Below are 20,909 nucleotides of genomic sequence, written 5' to 3' on the forward strand. Positions count from 1 at the left end.
GGCAGCAAAAAATACGGACAGAACACTGTGTACTGTCCGCATCCGTATGTCCGTTCTGTAGCCCGCAAAAAAGATAGAACATGTCCTATTCTTGTACATTTTGCAGACAAAAATAGGTATTGTTACAATGGGTCTGCAAAAAAGACGGATGCAACACAGACAGCATCTGTATTTTTCTGGATCCACGTTTTGTGGACTGTAAAATACATACGGTGATGTGAATGCACACTCATTTTTATATTTGGTGGGCCCAGTTTAAGAGGTAGCATTGTAAAAATCTCTTAACCAATTCTGCTGTCAGGCCTCCATAGCCATGCCGATCTTGTCTTTTTAGCAATGAATGAACAATATTTGTTACAGGGCACAGGCTTGTTTAGGCACATGTCTGCCCTGTATCATTCTGTTACATTTTACAGGCACTCTATAACAAAGCATTCACTATTAAGCTTGCCCTCAGGTGTGAAATTTTAACATATGAACTGCAATCAAAGATTAGATATGACACAGCTATTAGATTAGATATGACACAGCTATCCATACAGGTCTATTAATAAGTCTACACATTTTTTGTCAACCCTTTTTTATGGTGTTACTCGGATTCATCTTTTTCTTCTGAGTAGCATATTGACTTATTTTACTTCCCAAAATCTAGCATGGTTATCTGAAAATATGTAATTATTTTTGTTTCTACAACCTTTGACACATACTTTGGAAGAGTTGAGGAATATTCCTTTAAAGGGAATGTCAGCAGTTTTGAGCAGGGTGTCCTGCTGACAGCACTATGTAGGGGCTAGGGAGAGCAGGACAAACATATCCTTTGTGGACCTTTTCTAATCAGGAGTAGTTAAAACATGCCAGATTCTGCTCCTTCACTGAAGTACTCTCTACATCGAGCTGCTTCATAGCCCCTCCCCTCTGCTTTGAGTGACAGTCGTAGCATCCAACCAGTAGACAACGACAGCCGTGGCTCAGAGCAGAGGGGGGGGGGGGGGGGGGGGGCTGTAAAGCAGTTCAATACAAAGGGCACTTTATTGAATCTCAGCCTCCAGTGCACTTAAAGCAGGTCTTTCACCTCTACTGTATGTTTCAGTAACTACTTGTATTCCCCCTACCCCACCCCTCTATGATTCCTTCTACAGTATGCAATAGAGGTCAACTGGGTGTTGTCCCAGCATAGTCTGCCACTGGTAAGCACTGATTGGGCAGTTTCAAGCTGACTGTGCAGAAACACCTCCCCTCCCCCCCAACTGGTAACACTCAGTTGGACTATTGGCTCCAGGACTGGTATTGCATGGGGAAAACAGGGACTTAATAAAAAGGACATGTCAGGAGAAGTGCACTGACAGAACAAAAGATCATATTGTCCCTACTGATAATAAAAACCATACAAAACGCCAGTTTGTACTTTTATCTCCAACTCTTACCCACTGCTGTCAGCAGTTTGGTGTGGTCGAAACTGCTAATAGACTCCCTTTAAATTTGTACCACTTTATATATCCAAGTACATCAATCTGGATATCTACAGTATGTTCACCACTTTGTATCTCTATATACAGCACTTTGGATATCTACTGTATGTACACTAGTTTGCAAAGATTAACATCTTCATAGCTTTACAACTTGAATACCTATACTTGAATTGTCCTTCTTTACCACACTGTATGCTCAAGTAAAAGTAAAGTAAAATGTTGCCAGAAAAAAGCATCTAAAATCATGTTGAAGCCACTTGGACCTATTGTCAGCCTAAAACCAAGCTTATTGTACTTACCTCACTGATAATGAGTACACATTTGCTTTTGAGTCACTCTTCCTCAGGAGATAACTTCCATCCTGTCCATTTGTAAGCAAGAGAGCTTCGGCTGCATGGCGGGAGAGATTTTCATGGAACCACCTGGTAAAACAAAATGACACGGGTCATTAAAACACTAAACTATACAATTTAATATTGTCTGTATGATTGTATGTACATTACTTGAGGGCAGGACACAGCTGACAAAGTGAGGACTGCAAATAGTTACTTTGCACAAAAGAGGAAGTAAGGGCTGCTGCGTTAAAGGAAATCATGTCGACAGGTTGTGAAACACTGCAAAATCATCAAGTTTTAGGTAAATAAAAACATATAATTGCAAATGCTATTGTTAGAAAATGTTCATATAAGGTTTTCCTGTACATTATATGTCAAATAGGAAAGAATTCTATTTCCTAACACACAGAACATAAAAATAAAGTAGTCAGGAAGGCACATGGAAGTTTATTGTGGAACGCTTACCCAAACATTTACAGGGTTTGTCCTGTTGTATGTAAGAACAAAAAAACGGTATATAAATCAATAGAACTTTGTAATTATCTTATTAGAAAAAAATACCTCTTTTTCCACTTATAAGCTTCTTTTTCTCCTTCACTTTCACTGATAAATTCCATCTTGAGAATCAAGACATTATCAGCTCACTGGGGTATCATGTTACATGCCGCCTATAGAAAGCTATGACAAGGGATGGCGGGAGGATAAAGCAGGGTCAGATTGATGGTATGGCCACAAGTAGTAGGTTTTGCCCGGTTTCAGCTGCAGAAATTCCGCTGTGGATTTATTGCGAATTTTGGTGTGGATTTGGCTTGTAAATGCATTGGCTTGTATTGAGAAGGGTGAAATCTGGGGTGTATATCCGCAGCATGTGTGTCCACCTCTGTGATGTTACAGAGAAATAAGGAATAGAGCAAACAGCGGGGGGCTCTATAAAGATACAGTTTATTGAATAACTCACTGGCTATACTAGATTTTTAATTACATGCAGTTACTATAGTATTTAAATCCAGGTGCTGGCTTGAAAATATACTGTAATATAATTATATATATAATAATATAATAATTATTAATAATATTAATAATTATATATATATCTATATATCTATATCCCTTATCTCTTATATATATAAAAATGAGTTTCTGTCTGGACGTCTGTCTGTCGGGATGTCTGTCTGTCTGTCTGGACATCTGTCTGTTCTCTATGCGCGACCGAACGACTGGACCGATCTTCACAAATTTGGCACACAGGTACATCAGGTGTCCGGGAAGGTTTTAGACCGGGTCTCAGCTCTCTAGGACGTACCATTCCTGAGATGTTCCCAAAAAATGACCTGCATTAGCCAATAGAAGGTTGCAAGTCTCTAACTGCCATACACACGGTCACATGTCTCTTATCAGTCAATAGAAGCTCGCAGGTCCTTCATCTCCACATAGACACAGTTTTACACCAGGTTTCCATAACAACCTTGCCATTTTTCTTCACTTCTGCAGGTCAGGTTTAAAGGGGCAGGGTGCTGTGGATGACACTGTTAAGGGAGCAGAGTGCTGTGGAGGTCACAGTTCAGGGGCAAGGTAGGGTGGACATTCAGGCCACCCTCAAAAGATAGAGTTAAAACCCTGCCTCCAGGTCCCGCTAAGCCACGCCTCTGATCAGGTTAGGCCATGCCCCCTCCCACTCCTCAGCTGTTAGGGATTGAAAAAATGAAGTTAGAAATCAACTTCTAGGTCCAGCTAAGCAATGCCCCCGACCCGGTTAGGCCACGTCCCTCCCACTCCTCAGCTGACAGGGATTGAAAAATGAAGTTAAAAATCAATTTCTGTCAGCTGCAGAGGTGGGAGGGTTAATGACTTACTCCCTGCTGCTCACACTCAGACAGCACAGTGCTGCTGTCTAAGAGTGAGCTGTTCAAAACAACAAGCCCATGATTCGGTTAGGCCACGCTACCTCCCACTCCTCAGCTGACAGGGATTGAAAAAATGAAGTTAAAAATTAACTTCTAGGTCCCGCTAAGCCATGCCCCCATCCGATTAGGCCACACCCTCTCCCACTCAGCCGATAGGGATTGAAAAAATAAAGTAAAAAATTAACTTCTGTCAGCTGCAGGGGTGGGAGTGAGGGTGACTTTCTCCCTGCAGCTCACGCTCAAACAGCACAGTGCTGCTGTCTGAGAGTGAGCCGTTCAAAAGGACATCCCTGTATCCATCCAGGCCCTATGCCAGACGGAGGACAGGGAGTCTGAAAGCCGGACTGTCTGGCCTAAAACTGGACCTCTAGCCACCCTAGAGGCAGACTGCTGTGGAGGTCACAGTTAAAGGGATGGTCCGCTATGGAGGTCAGTGTTAAGGGGCAGATTGCTGTAAAGGCCAATGTTAAGGAGGCGGGCCCCTGTGGAGGTCACTGTTGTGAGAGGTTTTATTTCTCTCTATATATGTACTGTATTACTGTTTTCTGTCCACAAGATGGCAGCAAACCTGATGTGTGAGCCTCATGTGCATTTCTTTGTCTTCAGGTAACTGGGGGAGGCGGAGTTAGGTTGCCATTTTTGAATGTGCCAATAATACTCGGATAAAATTGTTAAACTACTCCCATTTTGTTTTTAGATCCAATAGTCTTTTCTTAAGGAACACCCCTTTTGTGATGTCATGTCTGCTATTTAAGTGAATTTAACTTTAATAAAGCTCTTGCTCAGAGGGATGAGAAGATGCTTTCATTTTTAAACAAATAGGAATTGACCTGGGTAAAAGTGCATTAACTACATTATTTATTAAAGCCTCAAGGGCTCATAACCTAACTTGACCCAGGTTTGAAGTGACGTTAAAATGTCACTTTTATTGATACAACTTGAAACGGCTGCGAGCCTAAACACAAGTTTAAAAACCCTGTTTGCCACTCCAGTGTATGGTTGAAGTGACTGCCTTAGGGGTGGTAGAGATGTGCACCCTTTCCTCCCACACTGCAGTGATCTATACAGTATTGTCTTATGAGCCAGTTTATTCACTGACAAGCATATAAAACTAAGTCGTAACTGATATTATCTGACACTATGTCAATAACTGTCAGATCTGAGATTATGAATCAGTTAATTCACTGACATCCACATAAATTTGAATCGTAGTAGATACTGTCTGACACTATGTCAATAGCTGTCAGATTAACTGTCGCTCAGAGTCAATCACACTGCAAACACTCTCATGCACAGCTACTTGCTATGCTAGCTGACTGATTTTTAACTCCACTTGGCTGCCTGACTAATACTGTAGCGATTGTTCAATTGCACTGTCTGTATGTAGAAGATGCTTTCATGAAACCAACTGGTGTGTCTGGTCTCATTATGAAAGTAGTATGGTACGTACATACTTCTAATTAATTTGGCACCACACAAAGAAGATAAGAATTGCATGAATTGAAATAACATTTTGGCGTCCCTGGGTGGGCAGACAGCTTGCGTAACTTCTGATTCAAAAACCATCAGACGAGGTTGCAAGCTGCAGCAAGGTAAGAAAGCTTTATTTCTTACATACCTTCTCTGAGCCTTTTGCCCAAGTAGATTCTCAAGAGTTGAATTGGTGTTATTGCGATAGAAGGGTTCAAATTATAGCTGATCTGTCCTTTAGAACAATAGAACCCATTTGAATATTCCTTCTTTGTGTGGTTGTATGTGCTGGAAAGAAGCGGAAATTGGTAGACAGCTTAATATCCGTGACGTAGAATTGGATCCTAGTGAGATTGTATTCCCTAATCGGAAGAATCTAGATTATGTAGTTTTGAGTTCCCCTAATCGGAAGAATATAGATATAATAGGTTTGAGTTCCCCTAATTGGATGAATTTTTGTTAGAATTTTTGGTTGTTTTAGTTTTTTTGTGGTTTCCCATTTAGGAAGTATCTAGGTTAAATATTTTTGTGGTTTCTCAGTTAGGAAGAATCGAGGTTAAATATTTTTGTGGTTCCCCGATTAGGAAGAATCTAGGAAGATTTTGTATCCCTACAGAGGTGAATTGGACTAGGGGTCTTCACCAAAGGAATTTGTGGGTTCAATAGTGATTAGTTATCTTTAGATCTTTGTGTAACTGCTCTAAGTTAGTAGGTTCGATAGTAATCAGTTATTGTTTGATCTGTGTGTAACCACAAAAAAACAGGGCAATTCTAATGTTACAGGATATAATGAGGAGATATTAACAGCGGCTCAGCAAATGCAAGAAAGAGAGGTAAATGTTTCAGTTAGAAATATGAAAGTATTTTGTGATACTGTGTAGCAGAGATATCCAGATTTATCCGGAAATACGCAGTATAGTGTAAGAGGTCCCCCTAGAGGCTGCATATCAAGAAAAGTGCAGTAGGAGATAGACTAAATGAAAGTTTGTGGATAAGTGTATTGAAGGAAAAGGAAAGTTGATTAAAGGGTAATAGGCTGGTGTAAGCTGAGTTATGGTGAAAATTGTCAATGAAAGTGATTGATAGAAGTTGAAGTGAGTTGGAAAAATGAAATGAGCAACATTTCTATTGCAAGATGGAGGATTTTGAATCCTATAGAGAACAAAGAAGTAACCATGTGGCATCCCATCCCCCTTTCTCAAAATCTGCTGTAACCCACACTGGTTATTCTGTGTCTTTTAGTGCCACAATAACGTTTCCAGTTTTTTCTTTTTTTTCTCTGGAATGTGGTCCTCCAGAGGGTACCCCTCCCATCATGTATTCTGCTTTTTTCTTTTCATCCCCCTATTGTGCTCTAGTAAAGCCCCCCAGGAATTCATCCCCCCCCTTATGGTGGGGGCTGGTAATTGGTAATGAATCTGCAGACTGTGAAGATACTAACATGTGTGTTATCTATAGCTCTTCCAGACAGGGCTCCATTCATGTTATGGGTCCCAGTATTGGATTAGATTCAATGATGTCTGCAAATAACCTTTCCCAATTGTATGTTCCACTATTTTAAAATGCGCCTGCAGAGATTATAACTATGATGCCACTTGGAAGTATCCCTGACCAATCCAGTCAATCTAAGGTTGCACCCATTCTAATTCCTTACTCAGATATGAGTGGATTTCAGTCACAGGAAAATGTGAGATTTCTAGCATCATTTTATGATGTATGAAATCTGCTGCACCCAGTATCCCCAGTAGTAACATCAATTTTACCCGATGAATGGAATTCCCAGAGAATTCCCAGAGAATTAGTTAAAATATGGAGAGTTTTCTCATGTTGTTAGTGAGATTTAGAAGGTTTAGTCTACTGTAGAGCTGGGGATTCTTTCTCTCAAGATTGTAGCTTCAACAGTGGGTGGGGGAGAAAGCAAGTAGGTGATTATCCTGTCACATTGTCTGAATATGCATCAGGGCAGGGTAGAGAGTATGGAGAAAGTTTTCTCTAGACTCCAGGAAAGTTGGGTGGATTTGGGCTTTGAGCATACCTTAGATATGCATGAGAAAAGTGCTGCCTTTATGGAGGGTCTTAAGGATCATCTGGAAAGGTCTAGTATTAGCTAGAGGGAACTTCACTCAGGCCTAGTATTAGCTAGGCCTGAGTGAAGTACCCTATAGCCCTCCATGTTGTCCCTCCATTTTGTTGAAGTTGAATTGAACAAAGGCCTAAGGTGGGCGTGGTTACCTATTAGTCCTCTCCACTAGAAGAGGAAAGGAATACTTTGTCTGTGCTTGCCCACTTCCTCGCCTGTGGGAGGAGCTACAAATATTTAGCCCTTCAAGTGCAACACCCATAGGGAATTAACAATCCTGGATCCCTATTATCTATACAATCCTTAGGATCTGCTTCCATTGCCTCATAGCAAACATGTTCCATGATCTCTCATGGCTAAGGGTAGTATTACATGTGTAGGAGTAGATAGCAATGCAGTTCCTTCTCCTCTCACCAACTGTTCACCGTCTTAAAGGTGCCCAAATATAGATCCAACTACTCTGCTGCCTCTGGAGGGGGGAGGGAGTAGTAGTGCCTTCCCACCTCTAAAAATAAAAATTCAAATTCACATGACTGTCTCCAATTAATAACCACATTTTTGAGTTTTTGATAGATAATTTCAGGTTCTTGGAAGATAGATCATCTTGGACAGGATATGCTGTTCCTACTTAATCTAATGTTGTCAAGAAAGAACCACTCCCTCCAGCAATGTTAGTGCAGGAGACAGAGCTGAAGACACTCGCTGAGGTTTGTAAGATGGCTGAGGGTACGACTGCTAACATCAATATTAATCCAGGTATCCCTTCGGTATCACTCATTATTTTGGTCTAATCTGATGAAGCAGAGATTTTGTTTGATCCATGGGTAAGCCCATCAATAATGAAGGCTGAGTGTATGAAAGATGTTTGATGCCCTGATGCTGCCTGAGAAGGTAAAGGCTAAACTATTACCTGAAGTCTAATCTGTGGAAATCTGTGTGATACGGGATGGCTTAGGGCTAGTGGACTTCCAAAAGTTTGTCTTTATTAGATACAGGCTACAGAAGCTGAAAGGAAACATCAAAGGATAAAGGTAGACGTGATGATTAAGAATGGACTCTGGAGGGTTGTTAAGAAACTCTGCCTTCAAAGGGCACTCTACCTAAAAAAATATGGATTTAAAACATGGACAAATCAAGAGAGAGATGGTGTGATTGGGTTCTGTGGTGGATGGCTCCTGGGTTCAACAATGCTGCCACTAGGTTAGTTGAAGGTGAATGCTGTTATAATGATGGGAGAACTATGGGAGTTCCAGGAAGGCATATGCCAAGGTCATCTTACCCATTTCAGAGACTGCGGATTGACTACATTCAGAACAAAGATGGAACAGTGTGAATATGTCCGTGTCTGTATTGATCTCTTTCCAGGATATTCGGAGATTTGGCCTGTAGTAAAGGCTACAGCTAAAAGATACTGAATGAGGTGAGAGTACCTACCCCTGGGGCTTTTCTCCATCTGGTACACACCTAACCGGAAGATAGGCCTAAGTCCTTATGAAGTACTCTTTGCCCCTAGTTTATGTCTCTTTTTCCCCAACAGCTCCAGATGCAGCATAGTAGTTTTTCCAAATTATGTTGTCTGTTGCACAAATTGATTGTCTAATGTGTATTTCCATGTTTTAGTTGTTTTCTAGAATAGAGATTGTATAGAAGCGATTCATTCTTCACAATCAGGAGATTGGGTAGTGGTAAAACGAGAGACGTGAACTACGGTTTGAGGATCTACATCAAGTCCTGATAACCACCGCCACTGCTGTCGAATTGGAAGAAGAGACTGATTGGATCTATGTGTCATATTGCAATCAAGTGGCAGGATTATAAGAGCCATAATGTTTTTGCATGTCGTATTGTTTGTTTCATATTGTACAAGGGGGAAATCACTGTCAAATCAAATTCCAACGGTGTTATATTATCAAGATGAGTCGGGAACAACTAAGTTGACCTTTGCAGTATAGTGGACTGTAAGACAGATGACAGATAGGACACTTGTTTTGGTCTGATAAGTAGATCTGTGTGACTGGAACTGACCCAGTCTATGGTAATTGTGCTTAGATATGACCATACCAACTGCGGATATTGGAGATTAACAGAATGGAACACTAGTCTGAAGTGTTGGGAATATAAACCAGTGGAAACTACCTCTAGAGTCAGTAAAGGTGAAGGTTTGTCGCAAAGGATGACTGTCCTGAAGGGAACACCACCAAACAGTTGTAAACATAATGAGTATAATCCTCAGTTCCTGTCCATTAGAAATCCTATCCAACAGGATTCGGGGATATATGTTTTAGGAGCATGTGTAAGTGACAAAGATCCCCTAGGCAAATTTAGAATGTTGGTAAGGGAAAAACCTCACAGTTCAGTTGCATCTGGGCTCCAACATCCGTATCTATAATTGGCATTAAATATTTGGCCAATTTTAAAATATGGCCTTAGAGACAGGATTTATACAGGAAAGCCCTTTGGTGTTTTCCCTCCAGGATATTGTTCTTACATAATTCAGCTGAATAAGACAAGTAGTGACTCTGATAGTTTCTGACAGTTGGTTTATCAACCAAAATTATCAAAACGCAGATATCTGGTGATTGTGTGAAGATTTGAAACTCCGACCCAGGATGCAGGTGGAATGAAGTGGCCAATGTACCCTGATCAAGTTCTGATCAAGTACTGATGCTATTTGTTCTATTCTCACCTCCTGAGTGAGATCAAATCAGTAAGCAACACAATGTCCGGTCACGGCTAAGGAGGTCACTCCCTACATCCTTTGAAATCACATGTATACATGGATGCCATAGGAGTCTGTAGAAGAGTTTCTGACGTATTTAAAGCTAAAAGTCAGATAGCTGCAGGATTTGAGTCATTAATTCCCACGATTAGTAGTAATAAAAAAATGTAGATTGGATTAACATCTCTATTGTAATCAACAGAAATTTGTGAATTACACCTGTGATGCTGCAAAGGGAATGGTGGAACAACTGGGCTTTTTTTTGGTGATGACTCTACAGAACCGACTGGTCCTTGACACAGCAGAAAAAGGAGGGGTCAACAAGATCGTTGGAAGTTCCTGTTGCATCTACATTCCGGACAACACTGCACCTGATGGAAGGATCACCAAGGATCTGAAGACACTGATGGACATTATCATCACATAATGGCCAGAACAATGTTTTGGGAACTGGTTCAGTGACTACAGTGTTTTTAGAATTTGGCTTTAACAGGCTGTTATATAGTTCTCTGTTTTAGGAAAATTGTTTTTAAAAATGTTTAAAGGGAATCTGTTACCTAGTTTTACCCTATAGAGCTGCGGACATGCACAGATAGATCTCCGGTAGCATGTCCGCAATACCTGTCCCATAGCTCTGTGTGGTTTTATTTCATTTAAAAAATGATTTTATAGATATGTAAATTAGCCAAGTAAGGTGCCCAAGGCGTGGTTACTTACGGTTAAGGAGCCCAGCCACGCCCCTTGTGAAAGAGCCCAGCACCGCCTGCATCCAGGAATCTCCTCCTTGCTCACAAAGTTACAGTACCGTAGGTCCGTAATGTCACGATGCGCGAGCTAGTGCATGCACAGTGCCGGCAAAGTGTTCATTTCCTTTGCTGGTATCAGCCTCAGTGAACGAACTGCGCATGTGCTAGCGCTAGCATCGTGAGATTATGGCACTGTAACTTTGTGAGCAAGGAGGAGATTCCTGGATGCAGGCGGTGCTGAGCTCCTTCACAGGGGGCGTGGCTGGGCTCATTAACCGTAAGTAACCACGCCTCGGGCACCTTACTTGGCTAATTTACATATCTATAAATTCATGTAACGGGGTGTCGAAGGCGCACTCGGTCTCCCATCAGCCGCAGACCTGCTGCTTAGCTTCGGGAGCGAGGATCTGTGTTTGATCTTGTTCCCAGGGCAGCTTTGCTAGCTGGGAGGCTCCCTGCTCCTAGGTCTGCCTTGAGCGCCGAGCCACGTCACATGAGCCTCACTCCCCACTATAAATACAGGCAGCCTGCTGCCACAGGTTGCCTGTTAATTTTAGGTATCTGGTGATTGTTTAGTTCCTGCATACTTACCTGATCCTGTGTTCCCTGACGATTCTCTGCCTGCTCCTCCTGTACTGCGCATCTCTCCTGGTATCCTGACCCCGGCTTCCACCTGACGATTCTTTGCGGTCTCCTATTGTACTTCGTTTCTCTCCTGGTATTTGACCTCGGCTTTTCCTGACTATTCTCTGCTCATTCCTTAGTACTGCGTAGCTCTCTAGGTATTGACCCGGTCCGTTCACGTTCCGTTATTTGTCTTGTCTGTCTTCCCAGCACGTATCCTAAGTTAGGGACTGCCGTCTAGTTGTCCCCTGTCATTAGGACTTGCAAGGCAAGTAGGCAGGGCCAGGGGTGAGGGTGGAGCGCAGTGGTCACTATCCTCCCCCCTGTGTGTAGTGTACGTTATCGTCACAATTCATTTTTTTTAACGAAATAAAACCACACAGAGCTATGGGACAGGTATATTGCGGACATGCTAGCGGAGATCTATCCGTGCATGTCCGCAGCTCTATAAGGTAAAACTAGGTGACAGATTCCCTTTAATACATCCATGCCCACACTATGTATATGTTCTGTGCCCCTGTCAAAGACAAAGATTATTCTATCCTGAAGTAAATTTATTTATTTTATGCACTTATATAGCACAACGCTTTACAGACATTAGCATCCAGCTGTCACCAATGGGGCTCACAATCTAAGGTCCCTATCAGTATGTCTTTGGAGTGTGGGAGGAAACCGGAGTACCTGGATGAAACCCACGTAAATACAGGGAGAATATACAAACTCCATGCAGATGTTGGTCGGATTCGAAACTAGGACCTCAGCGCTGTAAGGCAGCAGTGCTAACCACTAAGCCACCATGCTGCCCCGAATAAAACCTTGTTGATGGTTGTTAATAGGACAAGGTGAAGGAAAACCTGAAAGGGAGTTGAGGGGACCTGGTGAAGCAATAAGAAAAGTCCAGGTCTTTGCTGTTAAGGGCGTTGGGAGAGGACCTCACTTTGCCTGTTCACCTTTGGTCTATTTCCTGCAAAAGGAGGGATTTGTGAGAGATAGGTTTTATTTCTCTATATATATGTACTGTATTACTCTTTTCTGTCCACAAAATGGCAGCAAACCTGATGTGTGAGCCTCATGTGCATTTCTTTGTCTTAAGGTCACTGGGGGAGGGGGAGTTACGTTGCCATTTTTTAATGTGCCAATGAAACTCAGGGATAAAATTGTTAAACTACTCCCTTTTTGTTTTTAGAGCCAATAGTCTTTTCTTAAGGAACACCCCTTTTGTGATGTCATGTCTGCTATTTAAGTGAATGTAACTTGAATAAAGCTCTTGCTCAGGGGGATGAGAAGATTCTTTCATGAAAGCAACTTGTGTGTCTGGTCTCATTATGAAAGTAGTATGGTACATACAGTCAGGTCCATAAATATTGGGACATCGACACTATTATAAAATTTTTGGCTCTATACACCACCACAATGGATTTGAAATGAAACAAATAAGACGTGCTTTAACTGCAGACTGCCAGCTTTAATTTGATCGTATTTACATCCAAATCAGGTGAACGGTATAGGAATTACAACAGTTTGCATATGTGCCTCCCACTTGTTAAGGAACCAAAAGTAATGGGACAATTGGCTTCTCAGCTGTTCCATGGCCAGGTGTGTGCTATTCCCTCATTGCCCCAAATACAATGAGCAGATTAAAGGTCCAGTGTTCATTTCAAGTGTGCTATTTGCATTTGGAATCTGTTGTGGTCAACTCTCAAGATGAGATCCAAAGAGCTGTCACCATCAGTGAAGCAAGCTATCATTAGGCTGAAAAAAACAAAACAAACTCATCAGAGAGATAGCAAAAACATTAGGTGTGGCCAAAACAACTGTTTGGAACATTCTTGAAAAGAAGGAATGCATCAGTAAGCTCCGCAACACCAAAAGACCCGGAAGACCACGGAAAACAACTGTGGTGGATGACCAAAGAATTCTTTCCCTGGTGAAGAAAACACCCTTCACAACAGTTGGCCAGATCAAGAACACTCTCCAAGAGGTAGGTTTATGTGTGTCAAAGTCAACAATCAAGAGAAGACTTCACCAGAATGAATACAGAGGGTTCACCACAAGATGTAAACCATTGGTGAGCCTCAAAAACAGGAAGGCCAGATTAGAGCTTGCCAAACGACATCTAAAAAGCCTTCACAGTTCTGGAACAACATCCTATGGACAGATGAGACCAAGATCAACTTGTACCAGAGTGATGGGAAGAGAAGAGTATGGAGAAGGAAAGGAACTGCTCATGATCCTAAGCATACCACCTCATCAGTGAAGCATGGTGGTGGTAGTGTCATGGTGTGGGCATGTATGGCTGCCAATGGAACTGGTTCTATTGTATTTATTGATGATGTGACTGCTGACAAAGGCAGCAGGATGAATTCTGAAGTGTTTTGCGCAATATTATCTGCTCATATTCAGCCAAATGCTTCAGAACTCATTGGACGGCGCTTTACAGTGCAGATGGACAATGACCCAAAGCATACTGCAAAAGCAACCAAAGAGTTCTTTAAGGGAAAGAAGTGGAATGTTATGCAATGGCCAAGTCAATCACCTGACCTGAATCCGATTGAGCATGCATTACACTTGCTGAAGACAAAACTGAAGGGAAAATGCCCCAAGAACAAGCAGGAACTGAAGACAGTTGCAGTAGAGGCCTGGCAGAGCATCACCAGGGATGAAGCCCAGCGTCTGGTGATGTCTATGACTTCAGGCTGTAATTGACTGCAAAGGATTTGCAACCAAGTATTAAAAAGTGAAAGTTTGATTTATAAATATTATTCTGTCCCATTACTTTTGGTTCCTTAACAAGTGGGAGGCACATATGCTAACTGTTGTAAGTCCTACACCGTTCACCTAATTTGGATGTAAATACCCTCAAATTAAAGCTGACAGTCTGCAGTTAAAGCACATCTTGTTCGTTTCATTTCAAATCCATTGTGGTGGTGTATAGAGCCAAAAATGTTAGAATTGTGTCGATGTCCCAATATTTATGGACCTGACTGTATATACTTATACTTCTAATTGATTTGGCACCACACAAAAAAGATGAGAATCGCATGAATTGCGATAACACTGTCAAGGGGGTGGTGTGCTGTGAAACTCACTGTTAAAGGGGCAGGCTGCTGTAAAGGTCAAAGTTAAGGGGGTCGGCTGCTGTGGAGGTACCATTTTAAGGGATGGAGCACTGCAATGGGGGGGGGGGGGGTCAGTGTTAAGGGGTGGGGGCTGTGGAGATCACTGTTAAGGGGGTGGGGTGCTGTAGATGTCACTGTTATAGTGGATAGTGTCGATATCTTTTAACGACACACACAAACATTAAATGAAATAGATTAAATATACCAGAGCGAAGCTGGGTCCTTCAGCTAGTATATATATATGTGTGGGTTTTTTATATTATTACATAATAACCCTTTAATCGCGTTATTTTGTGTGAAAATTCTGTCGCAAAGTAAGCCAACCAAAAGGCAGACTGCCTATCTAAGTTTACACTGTCTACATTTTAGACAGGATTAGTAAATCTGCTCTATTATGTTATAGCTCTATGACACAGGAATTTGTTCTCTGGTCAATTTTGCCCTTAAAGAGGACCTTTCATGGGTCCAAAGAATATGAACTTAGTAGCAGGCTGCATAGAGCGGCGCCCAGGGATCTAAGTGCACTTACTATTATTCCTGGGCGCCGCGCCGCTCCGTTCGTCCGCTGGGGCCACCGGTAATTTCTCAACATTCGGTGCAAGTAGGAGACGCCAGTGCCTCTCCTTCTCCCTGACAGCAGCGCTGTCCAATCACAGCGCAGAGCTCAGAGCCAGGGAGAGAAAAAACCTCCCTGGCTCTGAGATCTACGCTGTGATTGGAAAGGGTTAAAGGGGTTATCCCAAGATTTAAAATATCACCTATCTACAGGGGATTTGTCGGACCCCTATCAATCATGATAACAAGGCTTTCATTCAGCAGCCCCATACAGAAGAGCAGAGCAACAGCACACATCCTCGACAGCCGCCCTATTCATACAGTGGGACACAGGACCCTCATATTAGTGATTGGGGATTCGAGTGATCAGACACTTCACGTATCCTGCGGATAGGGTTTAAATCTTGGGACAACCTCTTTAAGTTACGTAAAATACAATAGTGACAGCCACAGTGCCCTCATAGCAGTGACACAGACTCAGGGGGTCATTTATGATGAAAAATATGCCACTTTTTGGTGTATTTTAGGCGCAGATTTTATCGCAAAAGGGTTTTGTGCCAAAATCTGTGCCTTTTCCGAGGTGGCGGAAAAAGGGGGCGTGGTGTGGGCAGGAACAAAGGCAGGCCGGATGGCCCTTCTCATTTACCATTTTCTACTCCACTTTATGTAGTGGAAAATGGTCTTGAACTACGCCAGCAAGGGAACTGGCATAGTTTAAACCATGTTGCAGGGCCAGTGGCATCAAGTGCCAAAGTTATGTTGAGGCCCGCTCCTCTACATAACTTAGGCACATCTGCCGCCAGCACTGGGGTATTAAGACTGGCGTATAAATCACCGGTCTTAATAACTGACCCCTTAGTGCCAACCACAAGCCTTATTTTAGTGCCACCCTTTTTTTTTTTTTATTGGTGATAGCAACAGTGATCCCAACTACAGTTTCCCTACTTACTGCCAACCACTGTACTCTCCATTGCCCTCTATTAATGCCAACCCATTAATTCTTTCCTTTACACCAGTTTTGGTGAATCTAACCCCATATTCTTAATGGGAACTTGAACACATGAGAATGACCTCTACCAGAAGAACACTGATGATGGACACATACTGAGAAGCCTTCTGGTGGCATGACCTCCACAGCTGAGCGCGTTCATTTGGATGAGGCTTACTTGTACATCGTGCACAAAGCTGTAAGTAGTATGCTGCTCACTTTGTTCTAGATCTAGGATGAGGTTTAGCCTGTGTTGACAGATAGACAGACATTCAACACCTGACTTTTTTTGCTTGATTTAATTTTGCAACCAGCTTATCAGCTATTTGTTTTCTGATCTAGTTAAATACTTAACAGTATCGCTGTGGTATTGTCCTGGATTTTGCAGGTGGATTTGGAGTGACTTTCACTCTATGCTTTGCAAAGGATATAATTTGTGGCAGAAATCCACAGAATTCATTCGCTTGCTGCAAATTTAAAATCTGCGCCATAGGTCAATTTATGATGCCTTTTTTTTGCAGTGCGTGAATGGTATTTCTTGAATTTTTTTTCCCACTTCACTGGTACTGTAAAACGCACTGGTAAATCTGCAGCATTTATGTTGTGTGGACATACCCTGAAAGTATAACTCCAGTTTAAAGAACAAAAGTATTCTTTGAATTCCTTCACTATGGAGATAGAACATATAGCGGGTCATTTACTAACAGAAATTCACTTCTTTTTGGTGTATTTGTGGCACAGATTGCAGCGCAAAGGTTATTTGTACCGCAATCTGCGACTTCTCTCCGCTTATGCCAGGTCTAAGAAAAGGGGTGTGGTGTGGGCAGGCAAGGGCTGGTAGGCCCGTCTCATTTATCATTTTCTACACCTGTTTTAGGCATAAAAAGCGATCTAAATTTAAGCTATCAAGGAAGCTGGCGTACATTTAGAAGCATTAGTAAATATAAATCACAGCAAAATTCTGTTTCTTTGAGTTTGTCTTTTATTACTCAGTTTTCTTGGTACATATAGTTGAACGGCAGTGTGTGAACGTTTTCGGCTCACAGGCCTTCATCAGACACTGTGCCGCAGTTGGGATGTAGGGGTTAAAAGTTCCTATGTAAGGATGCAACACCTAAATATCAGGGCACTATTCAGTACTCTTTAGCACTGAATAGTGCCCTGATATTTAGGTGTTGAATCCTTACATAGGAACTTTTGACCCCTACATCCCAACTGCGGCACAGTGTCTGATGAAGGCCTGTGAGCCGAAAACGTTCACACACTGCCGTTCAACTATATGTACCAAGAAAACTGAGTAATAAAAGACAAACTCAAAGAAACAGAATTTTGCTGTGATTTATATTTACTAATGTAAGAAAGGGGTGGGAACCCTATACACAGCACACTCGACGGGAAGCGACAAAGTTCGCGGCGGTGGATGCACCTCTTCATAACTTCTGTGGATCCACCACCAGCGCACAGGGTTATTAAGAACGGCGTCTAAAACGCCTATCTTAATAAATGACCCCCATAGTTGTCATATTCCAAAACTACTGGAAGGGAATATGCACACCAGTAGCGTGCCTGAGGGGGGGGGGGGCCTTTACCGGGACGCAGCACAGTGAAGTGTGCGCACCTGCCATTGCGCGCCTGGACATAGGTGAGTATTTAGCTTTTATTTATTTATTTAATTTATTTTATGTGTAAACTTTGGGGGACATGGGGGGACACACAGGAGGACATGTGAAGAGACAGTACATTGGAGGAAATTGCAGTATGAGGGCAAATTACTATGTGGGGGAAAATATTATGGTGGGATTACTGTGTGGGGGCAAATTATTATGGGAGGGATTACTATGTGGGGGCAAATTATTATGGGAGGAATTACTATGTGGGGGCAAATTACTATATGGGGCAATGTGGGGGAAACTACTGTGTGGGGGGCAGTGTGGGGGAAATTACTGTGGTGGGGCAGTGTGGGGGAAACTACTGTGTGGGGGAAGTGTGGGGGAAATTACTGTGTGGGGGAAAACTACTATATGGGGGTAGTGTGTGGGAAATTACTGTGGGGGGGCAGTGTGGGGGAAATTACTATGTGGGGAGCGTTGCTATTAGGGAGGCACTGTAGGGGAAATTCTATTATTTTTGGGGACACTATACAGGGATTATTGCCTGGAGCACAATATAGGGTGTTATTATTACTGGGGGCACTCTAGGGGACATTATAGCTGCTGTAGACACTATAGGGACATTTAGGGTAATTTATCAAACTGGTGTAAAGTAGAACTGGCTTAGTTGCCCATAGCAGCCAATCAGATTCCACCATTCATTTTTGACAGCTCTTTTGGAAATCCAGTTCTACTTTACACCAGTTTGATAAATGACCCCAATTATGTTTACTGGGGTCACTATTTTCTCAGCAGTATAGTACCTGGGACATTGGTGAGCACCACAGGCACAGTATTGGGGGTGGCAGCAGAATGACAGTGTGGGGACACCAGGATGGGGAGGTTGATGGAAAAATTGAGAAATCTAATGTGTCTGTGTTACAAACTCTGTAGAGACGAGATGTGGCTGAAAAGAATTTGTCATGGAGGTCGAACGGAGGAGAAGAGGAAAGAGAAGGTCTACATGACAGGAGATGTCCCTGGATGTAAGAGGTATATGGTCAAGTATTGGGGTGGGTACCAAACACCCTAGGCACGCCACTGACACCAATGCATCAGTTAGATGGAGCATGATTGTGAGGGGCAGAAAGCCAGTTCCAAACCACCTCTGACTTATGTTCAGAAGTACTATAGGATCAGGAAAGTTGAAATCCACCACGCTTCTCTCCACCATCTCCACCACAAAAATAATTGGGTTCAGCCAACATATGGTACATCTAAGGTGCATTCATATCACCATTGTGCATTCCATTCTGCTGATCCATCAGAAGAAAAGAAAATAAATAAATAAATGGATCCATTATTTTGAGCAATGTCATAGACAGATCCCTATTTCTTATATTTAAGGACTCAGGATTGACACTTAGCAAATGTGGTGCCAATATTCCAAAATGGGTCAAAAACAGAGCCCGGAAACTGGTAAATTTAACATCTGTCGTGGGTAAACTGAAGGTTTTCTAAGAGATGCTATCCTGGAGTATCTCAATGAAAATAAGTTAATAACGCCATATCAGCATGGCTTAATGAGGGATCGCTCATGTCAAACTAATTTAATCAGTTTCTGTGAGGAGTTAAGTTCTAGACTTGACCGCGGCGAATCAATGGATGTCGTATATCTGGACTTCTCCAAAGCATTTGACACTACCACATAAAAGGTTAGTATATAAAATGAGAATGCTTGGACTGGTAGAAAATGTCTGTATTTGGATAAGTAACTGGCTAAGGGATAGAAAAGAGAGGGTGGTTATTAACGGTACATACTCAGATTGGGTCACTGTTACTAGTGGAGTACCTCAGGGGTCAGTATTGGACCCTATTCTCTTCAATATAGTTATTAATGATCTTGTAGAAGGCTTGCACAGTAAAATATAAATTTTTGCAGATGACACTAAACTGTGTAAAGTAATTTACACTGAAGAGGACAGTATACTGCTACAGAGGGATCTGCATAGATTGGAGGCTTGGGCAGATAAGTGGCAGATGAGGTTTAACACTGACAAATGTAAAGTTATGCACATGGGAAGGAATAATGCAAGTCACACGTACATACTAAATGGTAAAACACTGGGTAACACTGACATGGAAAAGGACCTAGGAATTTTAGTGAACAGCAAACTAAGCTGCAAAAACCAGTGTCAGGCAGCTGCTGCCAAGGCCAATAAGATAATGGGTTGCATCAAAAGGGGCATAGATGCCCGTGATGAGAACATAGTCCTACCACTTTACAGATCACTAGTCAGACCATACATGGAGTACTGTGTACAGTTATGGGCTCCTGTAAACAAGGCAGACATAGCAGAGCTGGAGAGGGTTCAGAGAAGGGCAACTAAAGTAATAACTGGAATGGGGGGACTACAGTACCCTGAAAGATTATCAAAATTAGGGTTATTCCCTTTAGAAAAAGACGACTGAGGGGAGATCTAATAACTATGTATAAATACATCAGGGTTCAGTACAGAGATCTATCCCATCGTCTATTTATCCCCAGGACTGTGACTGTGACAAGGGGACATCCTCTGCGTCTGGAGGAAAGAAGGTTTGTACACAAACATAGAAAAGGATTCTTTACGGTAAGAGCAGTGAGACTATGGAACTCTCTGCCTGAGGAGGTGGTGATGGTGAGTACAATAAAGGAATTCAAGAGAGGCCTGGATGTATTTCTGGAGTGTAATAATTTTACAGGCTATAGCTACTAGAGATGAATCATTGATCCAGGCTGTTATCTGATTGCCTGATTGGAGTCGGGAAGGAATTTTTTCGCCTAAAGTGAAGAAAGTTGGCTTCTACCTCACAGGGATTTTTTTCTTCCTCTGGATCAACTTGCAGAATAACGTGAGGACGTGATGACGTGATTGTAGCTTTGCGCTCTCCCTCCTCCCTCAATGCTTATCTCCATGGTGTGTGGCTGACTCCGTGATGGACGGCGGTCCTGGTGACTCTGATTCCCTTCCTGTGCTTTCCGTTGTGTGATCGCATCGGGACATCGTGACTGAAGGACTGTTTGCTCGTCCCTGTGTTTGGAAGGTGAAAGTGCAGCCGTTCTGGCTGCTGCGCCCTCATTTCCTCTACGTCTGTCAAGCTGATGTTTGCTTTGTCTGCCCTGCTGCCTCCTTGCGAAGACCCTGAAGTTTTCTGGACTCCTCGTGCTGCTCCCCCGCAGTGGCGCAGGTCCCGTCTGTTTCTTTAGTCAAACCTCGGTCTCTTTTGATTGCGGTACCGGTGGGCCGAGTTCTCCTCTGACCCTCTGATTT

At 42.5% G+C, this 20,909-nt stretch overlaps 1 protein-coding gene across 1 annotated transcript in view; it reads right to left on the reverse strand.

Moving 5' to 3' along the window:
- Positions 1-20,909, reverse strand: part of DAPP1 (dual adaptor of phosphotyrosine and 3-phosphoinositides 1) — a 162,938-nt gene that overhangs the window by 77,905 nt on the left and 64,124 nt on the right. The window contains exon 2 of the mRNA XM_040418187.1: positions 1,769-1,891. Coding sequence (XP_040274121.1) covers positions 1,769-1,891 — 123 coding nt within the window. The remainder of the gene's footprint in view (positions 1-1,768; positions 1,892-20,909) is intronic.

Source organism: Bufo bufo, chromosome 2, assembly GCF_905171765.1.
Source record: "Bufo bufo chromosome 2, aBufBuf1.1, whole genome shotgun sequence".
Lineage (NCBI taxonomy): Eukaryota > Metazoa > Chordata > Amphibia > Anura > Bufonidae > Bufo > Bufo bufo.